Genomic DNA, 15,684 nt, shown 5'->3' with positions numbered 1-15,684 from the left:
CCCCACAACCCTCAGGGCAAGGGCTATAAGTTATGCCCCAGGGGCACATAAGGTTCTTATAGAATGGGTGGTCGTATAAACGTCGGAGGGGGATCATTAGATTGGAAATCAGAAGTTATAGTGTCCATTTAATAGTCAAAATGATTGGAGGGCAATCAGCCCACGTCTTTCACATTTTCCATTTGTCTCAATTTGTTTTTGTCTTTCTTTATAGTAGGTGAAAACTCACATTTATCTGAATGGCAACTCTAACTATCATAAGTCAGGCAAACGCTTCTTTCATGGCCTGATTGACATAACAGCACTTATATATTTTCGATACTTTATTATGATCAAATGAAAAAAAAATATACACAAATTAGGCCATGAGTTCTTCAAGGACCATTGGTTCATCTCCTGGTCTCTTGCCAAGGACAAGATTATCTCCTTCAATAACAATTGGATCAAGTTTTCTAAGACCATCTCTGTCAACTACATGGACATGGAATCTTGCCAGATTTACAAGTAATCTTCGGTGAATATCAGAAACGCACATCTTAACAAGTTTGTAAGCCTCGTCTTCATTCATATCTGTGAAAAATCATTTAGAATCAGAAGAATTTTATTGATTTATGAAACCAAGAAAGGATATAATAAATGAAAATATATAATCAAATAGGTGAGGGAACGAGGATTTTTTCAGCAAGTAGCAAAATATAAAGACGAAAAACAAGCAAATATTTCGACAAGGACCTCTACCAACTCGTCCTCAGTGCTCATAATAATAAAAAAAAAAATAATAAAAAAAAAAAAAAAAAAAAAAAAAAAAAAAAAAAAAAAAAAATCTAACCTTCAGAAGTGAACTTGACAAAAGGAGATAAGATACTGAATAAAAAAACAAGCCAGAATAAATGAAAGAGAATTCACCAATTAGATTGGACAATAGACTGCCATTGGTTTCTTAAAGTTGACAGCCTTATATTTATTATTAAAGCTTAAGAGGCTACCGCTTCATCTTCAGTCACTCTGTGAAATCTGTAATTCAAGGCAGTACGAGAGAAGAGATACCCCTCTTTTAGGAAGCATTCTCAATCCCACTGTTGCCAGATGTTTGGTTTAAAGCTGCGCCACCATAAATATGAAAATGAACCAAAAGCTCCTTTTTTTATATTGCTTTTATACTTTTTTCCAATAGCTTCTATTGGACAAGTATTCTTTGCCTTGAAATAGATTTTGCCTGTCTGCAATATCGATTTTCCTTACATACGCAGACAGGTTATCTTAAATTAGACAGGGCGAAAATATTGATTGAGTCTTTTAATATTAAGTTGTTATAAATCGAGTTTTAGGAAATATTTCCTGTGTCTCTATTTATAGCCAAATTTCTGTTCATATATATATATATTTTTTTTTTTATCTCAATTGCCTCTTTAAAAGATTGCGACAGGCCATTTACAGTAGATATTTAAAGTTGCCTCTTAATGTATAGCAAGTGTGGTCTCAGAATGTATTTACATTTTATTGATACAAGTGTCGCAGTTAAGAATAAATTCCAACCACTGTTGTCAGATGTTTGGTTTAAAGTTGCGCCACCATAACTATGAAAATGAACCAAAAACTCTTTTTTTCTAGTGAAAATGCGCCAAATCAACGATTTTCCTTCTAAAAAATGCACCGATTTGAAAAAATTAATGCGCAAACACCTAAAAAACGCTAAAATAGCGCAAATACGCCTCACCTGGCCAATCTGATTTCAATTAAATGGCGCTCATGCTAAAAAAAAAACTGTACTTCATATTTTGTTTTCTAATACTAAGCCAAGCATTTTTCATCTAAAACTAAGCAGTTTCTAAACAAATTACAGAAGATAATTCAGACATTAAAGGAGGTCCTAGAAGGTCACTCATTTTGATCAAAATTTCCGTCAATCCATTGACGTGTGCTTCAATTAATCTTCAATCGACCCTTCCAACTAAAGCTAATCTAACACACCGCTTTTGATCAAAATGATTGATTCATTCAAACTTTCTATCTATCAATCAATTTTCTATTTCTATCAACCCTGAAAATCTGAAGATCAATAAAAACTGAATAAATATCTTCTAGTTGACTATAACAACCACTTAAGGATCCCTTGAAATCAAATTAAAAGAAACAAACAATTTCTATCTAATACCTAAAAAGACAAAATATCCTGAATATGAAAAAGGAGGCACATAACTAACCATCAGCAATGTACACCTTAAAAGGTATAAAAACCACGCATCGGAAATATTTTTTTGGGGCTCATTGATACCCTGAAACTCAGATATGATTCCCAATTGCATTTGATACGGATAAACTAGTTTCTTAGCTTCAGAAAGATGTAAGGTCAATTCGATTTACGCTGTTAGCGCTGTAAAAAACTACTTAAGTCTAGCCTGATTTTGAGTAAATTTTTTTACTTCGTTCTGCAGTGAAAGATGCAAATATTCAATTGGCGTTCCTAGCTTTAATTATTGTACTAATCATGTTCTTCTTACGATAGTCACTTTAAAAGTGTCTTACTCATTCCCCTTAGTTGCAGTGTCATCTAAATTTTCCTCTCACTTATTTGCAACGGCATCTACTACCATAGTTCTATGGGCTTGGTTCTCAGAACTAAGCGTAGAAGGCGAGAATGTAGAGAAGGACAATGAAATAAACGCTTCGAAAATTCAGTTCATATGTCATAGGGCAGATCTAGTCAAAGACACACTAGCTAGCCAAGGACTCTGACCAGGATTAACTGTAAACCACCCTATGAAATTTCACCGACTTTACGACCGTGGTTTAACGACCCGGTGCTTACTCTAATTCTAGCAAACCCACTGACGCTTAAACCAGAGTGCTTTTCAGCAACTACTGAACATGCAATCTTTTTGAGAGGTTACAAGTAATCCCCATATCGATAGTGATCTAAAAGTCAAAATCAGTCAAAAGCAGTTCAAACCAGCTTCATACTAACGTTCATAAGACCAAAGCGGTGCGCTTCAATCCTCTGAAACGAGACGTTGCTTGCCCAGACCCCTGTTACCCTGCCATTTCGACTGCAGTTGTTGTTGGCGTGACATTCAGTGACAAGTGTTCATTCAGCCCACACGCTCCGAACCTTGTAATAAAGGGCAATTACGTGTTGTGACCCGTTCCATCACTCGAATTTTATTCCAAGCGATTGCTGCTCACGTACACGTGTTATGCACGACCTCTGCTTGAATACACATGCCCAGTTCGGGGACCAAAAGTGCATAACATCGACTACCTAAATGATGAAAGTGAAAGTGCCCAAGAGGTCTTCAAAAATCATACTAGGAACCAAGTATGTCACTAACAAATCTGCCCTCGCAGCTCTAAGAATCCCGACCCTTAAAGAACGCATGTACCGTCTGATGAGTAACTTTGGACACTTCGTGCTACTGAGTTACAAACACTGTACCCTATCACCCCCCACCACTGTATTAACAGAAAAACACGCCACAAAAACAAGCTTGAACCAGCTCACTGCAGGAAAAATCGTACTTAATGTTTATTATGCTGTAAATGGTGGCGGAAATTAGTTGCGACATTAGCCGTAACTAATGTCAAATGTCAAAGAGCTGATAATAGAGTTCACAATCAAACTTAGTTCATGCCATTTGTCTACAAGAAATCTATTTTGGCATTTTGTACTTGCCTGCAGTTCAAGGTATTGTCGGCAAATTGAAGTCGACAAATCTTTTACAGAGGATAACACAATTATTTGATCTGGTAGAAAATTTTCATTAATTGTAAACAATTTCTTGGAATTCAGTATCATCAAAATGGGATAATAAGCTGTGAAGCTGATATACTTGTTCAGAGGTTTTATCAAGATAACATATCAGTCCTATTCTCTTGAAAACCAAGCACTTTACTAAAATTATGGCACAGGATTCTTCTTGAAATCGAATAAATATTTTGTCATTGATTATACAATGACCATTTAAAAATCCTTTAAAATCAAATTTAATAAAAGAATGAAAAAGAAATTCTCCTAATATCTGAAAAGACAAAATAGCATGATATGAAAATAAAAGGAAGGGACTAAAAGAAACAAAAAAACAACGAAGTACACATCAACAAAAATATTTTCTACACATCTTATTGATACCCTGAAATTAAGATCCATCACTCTTCTGCAATACGGATAAACCAGCTTCTATATTGTAATAGAATATAAGGTCACTGTCAAGGTCACTTACGGTTTGTCCAATAATAGAGTTAAAATCAGTCTTGCTTTCTGCCATTCGTCGACAATTTTTACTTCCCCTCCCCTCGATTTTGAAAACATCTTTTTATGGTATTTTCATACCGCTGCTCAGAAAACCTTCTATTTAAGCTTCGCCTCATCTAGCAATACTGACACCAGTAACAGGTTGAAGTAACAGGCTAGGAGAAGTTTTTAATATTTCGAATCTAAAGCTTAAAAAATATATCTAACTAAAAAAATAAAGAAAAAATGTATATGGCATGTTTGAAAAAACACATTAACGTTGGAAATAAAATTTCATGGGGAACAAAAACAGTTTAAAACTCTGTAGACTGATATAAAAGTTAAATTGTTTTCCTGCTTCAGGAAAGTAAGAAGTTGCAAAATTGAGATTATACTTACAAATTAACTCATAATTATAAAATTATAAAATCATAATTTTAATTACATTAATTATATTTATTTATAAATTATAATTATATTTATATTTTTAATTATATTTCAATTATAAATTGGAAACATATAGCCGCTTGGCTATAAAAATGTGAAAGAAACTTAGAAAACAAGAACGAAACTTGATTCTCAGCCAGCGAACTTCAAAGAAAGTATTTTGAAGTATTTCATCTGTATAAGCAGGGGAAGAAGCCCTCTGACTTCCTTAGCGGAACAAAAAAAGAGCAAAACATAGAGAGAATGAAAAAAAGATGAAGATGGCTAAATAAAAGCAGATGACAGACGAGCCAAAATACACAGCCCACAAATACAGTTGAATTATAGTCTGGATGAGAGATGAGTATAAGCAAGTCTCTGCTATCTAAATACAGGAAATATAAGGAAAAGTTTCTGTTCTGTTCTGCACGTATAAGTTCAATGGCAACTTTTAAAAAATTCCATTTTTGCAGACCTTGACAGGGTTGCCAGTTTACGACAAGGTAGGTAGGAGGGGCCAGAGGCTAACCGTATTTTTCAACATCTACAGGGGCGATCTGACTATTTTTTAGTTCGATGGAAGTACCAAAAACGAGGACTTTTTTCAATGAAAAATATCAAAAAAAGTATTTCCACAATCTAGGAGGGGATTTTGATGCCCTTGGTTTCAAAATTCGTTTAAAATAAATTATCCCTTTAAAATATATTTTGGCTTAATCAGAAATAAAAATTTCTTTAAAAAAGGGAGCTTTGAAATTTCCATCATATCTAAATAATTACATTTTTAGAAAAGAAGAGAAAGATTACAAGACAGTAAGAGAATACCTTTTCTATAATATCGGTCCAAAATGCTTGTTGCAAACATTCCTCCATAGCCATGTGCACCGTAATTCAACTTTATGGATGCTGCTAAATAATCAAGAAAAAAAAGCTCTCCTCCAGCATCTTTGTCAAACCCAGCCAGCAACATGTTCACGTTGTATGCTGACTGAAAATTTATCAAAATTAATACCACAAATCAGATTTCCCCTTCATAATATACTGACATCCTGGACGATATTCTCTTTGTCAACTTTCTTTGACACCCTACTTCAAGTACTAAACACAAAACTGATTTAAAAATAAAATTCCTACAAGCACCTCCATAGGAATTTTCTGAAGACCAAAGTTTTTGAAGATCGATGTTATGTCTCTGATAATTTATTCCAGAACTTATAGAAGCTGACCCCTGGCACTCCATGGCCTGACTCCCCTCCAAAAAAACTGTTAACGATATTTCATTCCCAAAACTTATGGGAGCGGACCCCTTGCCCTCCACGGCCCAACCCACCCCTCCCCCAAAAAAGTATCAACGATATTTTATTCAAAATTAATATGCCAAATCAAATTTTCCCCTCCATGATATGCTCATATCCTGGATGATATTCCCTTTGTTCAGGGGCGCAGTTGCCCCCCCCCCATTTGCTTACCCCTCTTGCATATTACCCATACATTACCCGTCTTGCCTCCCAATAAAAATGCTGGAGCTACTCCCCTGCCTTTGTTGATTCCCTTCGTCATTCTACTTAAAGTACTAAACACAAAAACTAAAACAAATCCTGACTTAAAAATGGAATTCCTATATTTAAAACAAAAACCAAGAAAAGGTTTTTCTGAAGACCTTTGTAGTACCTTGATAAAAGAATCTCCTAGGTAAAGATTCATTTATTTTTTTGTTAGCAGCAAAATAAAACATTTTCTGTCTCACCTGTTGTCTGAAGTTCAGATGTATTTTGAAAACGTGTTAAACCTTAAGCTCCCCAGACTCGAGAATTCCCACTATAAGGCTGCAGAGCCTCCATGTGTTTGATTTTCTGCTTCCAAGATCCTGCCCCCTCCTTTAAAAATCCTTCTGATATTCCTTTGAAGATCTTGACACACATCTATATCCCCGAGACAAAGTTGAACCAACTACACCCCCCCCCCTGAAAAGGTGAATCAGCTGTTTCAGACAGGCTGCAGAATAAATTCGCATACGTTTTAACTCAAGGGTCCAAATTTAAACTGGATTTAAACTAGAACAATTTACTACTTTTGCTGAATAGATTTTAAACTTTACCCTAATCATAGAAAATTGCATACAAATGGATCTGTCAAAGGTGAGAGAGCAGGAGCATGTATTGCATCCCTGGACCTTAATTTTCATTCTCCTCTTTAATTGGGATCCTCATTTTGTCTGCCGAGTTGTCAGCCATCCGCCTGAGCTTAGACGTACATAAATTATTGAGTAGAGGCTGAACATATCCTTTGCCCAAGGGACTCCAAATCGGCAACACTTTAGCTCAAATATATTTAGAATTACCTATGACAACGACCTATGCACCATTAAAAGACATATTCTGAGCCTTCAGGCTAAAGACAATCAAATATATTTCAAACATGTCCAAAAGCCATAAAGGCAACAAATATAACGATAGTGCTGATTTACTAGCAACCAAGGCCTCCTCTTTAAACTCAAACCCTTCCTTTGATCTCAATACAAGGGACACAATTAGGCAAAGATCTAAATTAAGTCACAATAAACTGATACCATCACCCTTCCATAGAAGACTGTATACTGTGCTATATTACAAGCTGAAATTAGGTGCCCTTCTTCTCAAAAGCTTGTTATTAAAGTGCAGGTTACATCATACATATTTCCTAAATTGGATGTATTTTATATCCGAGTGCAATAAAGAGGTGAAAGAACCTGCTTTCTGGGTTCTTGGACCTCCGGCTTTATGAAGAAGAAGAAGAAGTTGCAATGGGCAAGAGACTGCATTTAAATCTTTAAAAGGTGGGACATAATTCCTAACTGTTGATTCTAATCGACCAGGGTTTCTTAAATGAGTTACCCCAGAATCAGGCTTTAAAAAAGATTGGAACCGCATGGCAACATCTAAAACACTCAATCTTCTGACAAATCTTAGCTGAGTTTCAATAATCACTTCTCCTAGATGTACAGACCTAGTGATCCAGATGAAAGAGGCAGTCATTACATTAAATTTTATTTCCCCACAAATTTTTTATGATACCAAAACCGCTTCTAATAAATACCTTGAGAATACTCCCCCCCCCCGAAGAGGTTAGAACGTGTTTGAAGCCACCAAAAAGCATAATTGAGACGCTTATGTACTCCTAGATCTACAGACATAGTAACCAATACAAGAAAAAGATAGTCACTCCTCATTCCCTCCTATGAAAAGGCTGGATACAGCTATAATCTCCAAAAAGCACATCTTTTAAATTAGCTCTTACTTCACCATAAGTTTCTTTATGAATTCACAACCCCTTCTAATGAATACCTTTGGAAGAAGAAGCTAAGGGACTAGGGGTAGAAGTTAGGGACTCTCCCCTCAATGAATTCGGAATGCATACAATCACCCCCAAACACCATAACTGGAACACTTATTCTTCCTTCCGGCGAAGTTTGTTTAGACCTAATAGCCACTTTCACCCATTCATCCTGATCACAAAAACCTGGGCACCCTCCCTCCTACTTAAAAAAAAAGATTAGATCATAATCCCCAAAGAGTAGAGCTACAAATCTTAAGCATAAGAGCTACAATCAAGCTCTTACCTCTCACCAAGTTTTGTTCAGGTCTAACAGCCCATTTAGGTTTCATATAGTTTAAATTTAGTACAAACCTCCCTCAAAAGAACAACTAGGATACTTTCTCAATATCATAGGACACAATTTTGTGTTTGGCTTGCATTTTGTATCTAGTGTATTGGTTGATTTAATATATTGCATTATGTGGCTGATATTTCTTTTTTTTTCTCCCCTGTTCTTTCCTGGTCATCAAGCATTGCATGAAAAAGCTTTTTAAGTTGTGAGTTTATTGTTACTAATATATATTATGATATCGTTTAGAAGTAAAGATATAACCATATCTTAATCTCCACCAAGTTTAAGTGAGATCTGACCAAGTCTCCGCCCAAATCTTGTGATGACACCCCTTTAGCAACGCCTTCCCCAAAGATTATGTAGGCCTGGACCCCCAAAAAGCCCATTTAGGACACTTACTCTTAAATCTAACTAAATAAGGTAGGGATGCAATAACAATTTCTACTAGGTGCCCTCATGATAAGAATTTAGGTTTCTCTCCCCTTTACTTCCCAACAAAGGTCATCTCAGACATTAATCCATAAAATACACAAACAAAACACCAACTTTTAACTGACGTAAAGTGTGGTCAAGATTCACCCCCTTTCCACGTATACGCCCTAATTACAACAATTTAGGGACCCCGTCCCCCCAAAGAGGATGTATTGTACCTGAAAAAACAAAAGGCACAACTGAGACAGTTACTTTTACTTAACGCAAAATTTGATTGGGATCCAATTGCCAGTCCTGATGACAAGAATTTGGAGACTCCTGCCTCCTGTTCTGTCAATCACCCACAAATTGAAGGACTGTATTCTCCTGATCACTCCCAATGACAATACCATGATATTAGATCTTACAATACACCAAGTTTGATCAAGGTTCAACTCTCACTTCTGGTAGATGTTCTAATAAAAACCATTCTTCCCTCTCCAATCTATGAGTTAGATTTAGCTGAATTGTTTCAGTCTACTTATAGGCCCAAGCCTTAGATGTATACAAATTCTCAGAAAACCCAATAAAGACCACAGATTAAAAAAAAAGTCAGAAACAGTAGTGCTGCTTCAAAATGATGAGAAAAAGGATATTATGAACTCATCTTCAGGGAAACTATCTCTTTCGTTTTGCTAATCCACTTATTGATCACTCAAAGAACATTTCGAAAAGGGGAGGCGGCAAAGGTTCTTGCTAAAGTGTTGATTTAGGAAAATTATAAAAAGCTGATATTTAGTTTTCCAGTGAAGGTTCTTCCTTCCCTCCTCTTTAGGCAAATCTTTTAAAAAGATAATTTATAATTTAACTGTCATAAAATTGGTTATTAAACTTACTCTACTTCTGAGTGACTGAGCCAGATTTTGTCTGGTGAAATGTGCAGCTGCTGCTGTTGACAACTCATAATTATTTCTCATTTTATACAGTTGAACATTCTTTGCAATGAATTCAGCAAACTGATGTGTATCACCAGATGCACCAGAAACAGCCATCATTAGATGATCAGACAGCTTGTACACTTTTTCCTCATCTACAATAAGATGTGTTACAATTCTATGAGAAAAATATAACTAAAATAGAATTAAATTCCTTAGTACTGAATTTGCCACCAAAACTTAAAAAAATACATCTCCACCAAACAATTTGGATCTTAATCCCAGTGAAACTGAATAAAATAAAAAAAATTTCTAAAGGGGCCTTAAGCTTTTCACCATATTGCTTTTTTTCTCTCTTTTTTTCTAGCTAAATTTATTGATAACAATATATTGATGTCAATCAATTTATTAATACTTAAAGAAAAACTATTACAAAAGCAAAGTGGTTACTAGGCCCAAGAAGCTTAGCTCGTAATAGACCACTGAAAACAAGAATAAAACACTTTAGTGAAATATATACAAAAAAAAACAAAAACAAAAACACTTAACAGATAGAAGATTTAGAAGGAGATTTAACATAAAGCTGAAAAGGATTTTAAAAGAAGAGAAGAGAGACATACAAATTAGGACAGAATTAAAAAAGAGAGAGTCAATTAGATAATTGCAGCTAGTGAAAAATCTAAAGACAGTTTGGGTGTTAGGATGGTAATAAATGATAATTTTATAGAAACAATTTGGACAGCAGACAGTCCTGAAAATTCCACTCAGTGACTTTTTGAGTTTGCAAGATATTATTTTTCTGGGGGAGGTAAGGGGCCAAGGGGTGAGCAAACACATTTCTTCCTGGACCCAAATTTTGACTGCAGATCTATTCCCGAAAGTTTGTATTTGCATAGCACAGCACAACACTTTCTAGTTAGTAAAAACAGTACAATTGCAGCATAATAGATTTCATATCTCCAAAGGTTGTTATGGTTTATGAGCAAACTTTCAGAAGCAGATATACAACCCCAACCAAAGCCTAAAAATGTTTTGCAGAACCTATCTTCACCCCACCCTGCCTTCATTGCTTAGGTTGCTAAATCTCCATAAATTTGGAAAAAAATTGTGCCAGTTCAGAATAACTTTAAGAAATTGATCTTTAGCTTCAAAAATAAGGACCAATGAAGTCCTTTTCAAAGGACATAAATAGTTGTTCTAACTTGCAGGATTTGAGATATTCTAAGACAACAAGACCTAGCTTTGAACAAAATTTGAACTTTAGCTGAAACAGTAGATTACAGTGGAGATAGGTTTATCTCTCCAAACTTTATTTTTTTCAGTTTCCCTTCCTCAGAGTAGACTTTTTAAGGCTCTTGTTCTTGATAAGGCAGTTCTTACAATTTAAGCTGTCATAAGCCAAATTCAAATTTATGTTCCAAGTCAGATCTTCTTTTAATAGAGTTTATCAAAACTTACCACTAGGGAAAGCCTGAACATTTGAAGTTGAAAAAACCTTCTTTAGCCTATATCCAATTTCAATCCCTTTGGGAAAATGAGTGGTGAAAAATATACATATTTTTATATTTCTGACCCCCTCCCCAAGAGAAATGGTATCTTTTCCTAGCCTCACAATAAAAGCTGTGTGAATCCAAAAAGTGACTAATCCATGAATATACTGAGAGTAATGTGATATACCAATAATCAACATGGCAACTTTTCATCAACACTGTATTATTAATGTTCTTCTTCCACCAGCTTATCTACACTGCCTCTTCATCTCTCATATTTTCAAAATGTTTTCCTATTTACAGAATCATCTTTTTATTTAGTTCCTGAATTCAATCTTTATTTCTTGAAGCCATAAGGACACTTCCAAATTATATCATTATAAAAAAATTTCCTATATGATAATGTCCAAAGCAATGGCAACTTGTTCATAATATGAATAAAATAGTTACAATTCTGCAGTAGAGTTCAAAAATATGATTCAGACTGTTTAGTGATGAAAATCAAATGCCAGCCAATGTCATGAAAATCAGTGAGGAATATATACACATACACACATATATATATATATATATATATATATATATATATATATATATATATATATATATATATATATATATATATATATATATATATATATATATATATATATATATAAGTGGGGTTTTCAGGTTTTTCAAATAAACCTAAAAAAAAAAAAATTCTTCAAACCAAGGAGGAGAGCAGTTTTGCTGTTTTTCTGATTTGTTGAATACAAAAAATAGATATTTCTAAAATTTTAGGCAAGAAAGAGGTAATTACAAATTATATGGCAATATAGTTAATATTGAATGGGTAAATGTTCAAAATCTCTGGTGTATCAATTGCTAGAGTAGATACTAACAAGTTTGCTCCATTAGCACCACTAAATATGGTGAAATATCCAACTTTATTTATTAGTGATGATGAAAAAGAATATTGGCAGTCAATCTGAAGGTCCTTGAAGGTATTACAGGTACTCCTAGAATGTCTAGCCTAGTTTGAGTTTATTAAGAGATTTTTTGGCAAAGACTAAGGTGTATCTGATCTGGGAAGCTCCCAAAAAAGGAAGAGGACAATTTCACCCAACCTTGAAACTGCACCCAAAACAAGAAAGAAGCTTGTCACCCCTGATAAAATGAAAAGTAAAATGTAAGAAATTGCTGCATATAGTCTCTACCTGGTTGTTAATGTCAAAAGCAATGACAATAAACTCTCACCAGAATCAGAGATAATAAAAATACTCAAAAACTTAATAATAGGAGAAGACTTAGGAGTGTAATGTTTGTGTATGTTAAGGATGAACAAAAAAGAGAAAAGTGAAGGGAATGAGTAAAATTGGCAAAATAGAAGTAAATGTAGAAAGGAGTAGTGAAAGGTATTACCCTTGATATCACAGAAGAAGAGTTCACAAGGGACTTAAGCAATGAATATAATGTTGCATCCAAAGCACAAGAGAGTTGAAACAATTCAATAAGAACAACAGAATCTGGACAATAGCCTTTCAATTTGGGCATTGTTTGAAAGTAGTTACATATATGAGTATTGGAAAGAAAAGGAGAAGCTCATGAAAATAACAGGCACACATTAAAGTGCTGTAATTGCCAACATTATGGCCTAATTCAAGACAAGTACAGAGACTCCCCTCATGCCTGCTTAAGCTGCCCTAGTATACATGACTCAAGAATGTCCTCTGAAAGAAAAAAAGACTGTTACATCACATATTCACACAGAAATTGTGGTGGTAACCATAACATCACCCTCAGAGCATGTCCTGGTAGGGTTCAAAACACTGAAGTAAATGAAATTGCACATAATCCAAATACAGGATTTAAAAGAGTTCTATCTACCTACAGCTCTTATGCAGAAGCTGCTAATTCTAGGCAAAGGATCCCAGTAGCAAAATACCATTGAAGTGAAACCCAACAAAGATGTACTTAGAGCTCTTGTCGTATTTGTGGCCAACACACCAGATGTAGATATTGAGGAACTAAAGATGGGGGAAACTATGTACTGTAATCAATACTCTATTCAAAATGGAAATCAACCCCACATAAATTCATGACAAATGTATTTGCATATCTTTAAAACCTTATAAAATGGAACTGAGCAAAGTTATGAAGCTGAAAACAATTTTGTTGCACTTCAATTAAGCAGAAGATCTATTTTGCAAGGTTTCACTTTTAAAACACCCTTTGTTTTAAAGGTCATCAAAGGCCAGGGCCCTCTAGAGGGAGAAGGAGAGGAGTTAGTTGCTTTAAAATACCTTCCTGGGATATGCTTTAGTCTGTAGATCCATCCCTGAAAGTTTCATTTTCCAAACCTAAACCCTTTCTGAGATAGCAAGAAGTCAATTAACTAGAATTTTACCCTTTTTAAATTCTCTCTCTTCTTTATAAGGATTCTTAATATCTATTCTCTTAACCAGAGTGTTTATGTTGGTGATATGGACTATTGTAATGGTGACAAATTTTTTTATTACTGACTTTTGCTAAATAGAAAATCTATTGTAGGCTATTGAAAAACAGTATAAAATAAGGAATTTATTCAGTGTTACTACTTCTATTTTCTACTCTTTGAAGCAATCCAACTAGAATAATACCCTTTCAATTACGAAAACCAAGATATTTGCAATTGTGTCCTAGCTTTACCTTACTAAAAAATCTAGACATAACTCTATGCTATGTATAAAAGTTTGCTGGGTAAAACTCTAGTTGAGTGACTTCTTGCTATCTCAGAAAGGGGTTAGGTTAGTAAAATGAAACTTTCATTTTTAAAGTACCCACCTTGACCCCTTCTCCCTCTAGAGGGCCCTGAAATCTGCCTATATGACAGGTCTATACCTATTGAAATTTTGAAAAGACAACATTTTACCTTAATTTTCAATTACTAGTTGCTTTTTCTCTGCCTTTGGTTCTGAAAATGCAATTCTTGTTATTTCAGTAGAATTTTGAGCCATATCAATGTTTTTTTTTTTCAAAATTTAGGAAATGTATTTGCATATCTTTAAAACCTTATAAAATGGAATTGAGCAAAGTTATGAAGCGAAAACAATTTTGTTGTACTTCAATTAAGCAGAAGATCTATTTTGCAAGATTTCACTTTTATAGCACAAATATTTTTAAAGGTCATCAAAGGTCAGGACCCTCTAGAGGAGAAAGAGTGGAGGTAGTTGCTTGAAAATACCTTCCTGGGACATACTTTAGTCTGTAGATTCATCCCTGAAAGCTTCATTTTCCTAACCTAAGCCTGAGACAGCAAGAAGTCAATTAACTAGAATTTTACCCCAAAAGGTCCTAGATATAATCTGACATAGATGAATATAAATACTTAGCAGCAGTGAGTTAGATGAAGTCACAGAAAACATTCCAAAAAACAAGCTGTTAATCTGTGGCTAACAAAACTTACTGTGTTTCTGGACAATAATGCTGGATACAGAAGTAGCATCTGTAGCGAGGATTACAAAGTCTTTAAAGGCAACTCCTATTATACATTCCATTTTTTTAATAAAAAAGTTAAATTCTAGCAGCCTACAAAATGAGCAAAACTTCACAAGTCATTTGCCTGTGTTGTCAAGTTGGTAATTGTAATTATGTCAATGTTGCAAAAAAAAAAAACAATTCCTCCGAAATACGGAAAAAGACGATTTGATCACAGACAAAAGTATAGATAGAGGAGTTTATGTACTAAAAGTACCCTATCTTAGAATATTAGAAAAAAGGTAAAACATCCAGGTTTCTTAGGCTATATAAGCATAAGAGACTGGGGATGGACGAGCACAAGCACCAAATTTATTGGTGCCGAAAAAAGTATTTCAGTTGGACGTCTGTATTACCTACATTTTGTCTACGTTTTTGACAGGTAGAATTAAAATGAGTTTGGAAGGAAAGAAGATAGACAAAAGTGCAAGGAAAGAAGATCAGTACTTAAAAAAGAGCAAAAAATACAGGCTTCACATAAAGAAATAGGTGAGATGCCAGTATAATAATGTTTTCATTATTTCATTGACAGCTTGAGTAAAAGTAAGTCTGGTATAGAGCGCCGAAATTTTACGGCTGATTTACAAGTGCTCTATAACGAGAAAGTGCTTTAATATAGACTACTTAAAACAAGCTTGTGTTATCAATTATGCAAAAATCTATGGATTGGCAATATTTTTTGCATGGTTTTGTCGGTTTACCTACAAAAAACACTTAACAGTGAATCCATGAAGCATGGATTTCAAAGATGCTGCATCTCTACTTAGGATGGTAACCCTGAAAACCCGTTTGTCAATTTCCTTATAAAAAACTCCGAAAGACAAAGCTCTAGAAGGAAGGCTTAAGTGAGTGGTTGACTAGTAGCATATCAGGCTCTAAATTTTTAGCGACATGGTGGCATGAGTTTTATCTTAAAAAAAAACTGGTTTAAGGATTTAAAACCGAATTCGCGTTTATCTTAAAACTCGTTTTTTCTTCAGTAAAATTAGAATTTTGACTTATTTCTTAATTTTGAACCAATTAATAAACAGTGTTTGAAATATGCATCGT

At 34.5% G+C, this 15,684-nt stretch overlaps 1 protein-coding gene across 1 annotated transcript; it reads right to left on the bottom strand.

The window, feature by feature from the left end:
- Positions 1-305: 305 nt before the first annotated feature.
- Positions 306-14,736, bottom strand: LOC136034063 (proteasome subunit beta type-2-like). The gene is made up of 4 exons (XM_065715182.1): positions 14,564-14,736; positions 9,608-9,801; positions 5,480-5,642; positions 306-570 (listed from the first exon to the last, which is right to left on the bottom strand). The coding sequence occupies exons 1-4, from the start codon at positions 14,652-14,654 to the stop codon at positions 359-361; spliced, it is 660 nt and encodes a 219-aa protein (XP_065571254.1). The 5' UTR covers positions 14,655-14,736; the 3' UTR covers positions 306-358.
- Positions 14,737-15,684: the final 948 nt, after the last annotated feature.

This window comes from Artemia franciscana, chromosome 12, assembly GCF_032884065.1.
Source record: "Artemia franciscana chromosome 12, ASM3288406v1, whole genome shotgun sequence".
Taxonomy (NCBI): domain Eukaryota; kingdom Metazoa; phylum Arthropoda; class Branchiopoda; order Anostraca; family Artemiidae; genus Artemia; species Artemia franciscana.
Note: the sequence above shows the minus strand (reverse complement) of the source record. Positions and strands in the feature narration are given on the sequence as shown.

What these genes read in the sequence shown, in the direction of transcription:
- LOC136034063 (XM_065715182.1), bottom strand. Translation starts at nt 14,654, where the DNA reads ATGGAATGTATAATAGGAGTTGCCTTTAAAGACTTTGTAATCCTCGCT. An exon ending in CATTATTGTCCAGAAACACA is followed by an intron (nt 9,802 to 14,563) that starts GTAAGTTTTGTT and finishes ATCTTATTGTAG; the next exon opens with ATGAGGAAAAAGTGTACAAG. An exon ending in CTCAGTCACTCAGAAGTAGA is followed by an intron (nt 5,643 to 9,607) that starts GTAAGTTTAATA and finishes ATAAATTTTCAG; the next exon opens with TCAGCATACAACGTGAACAT.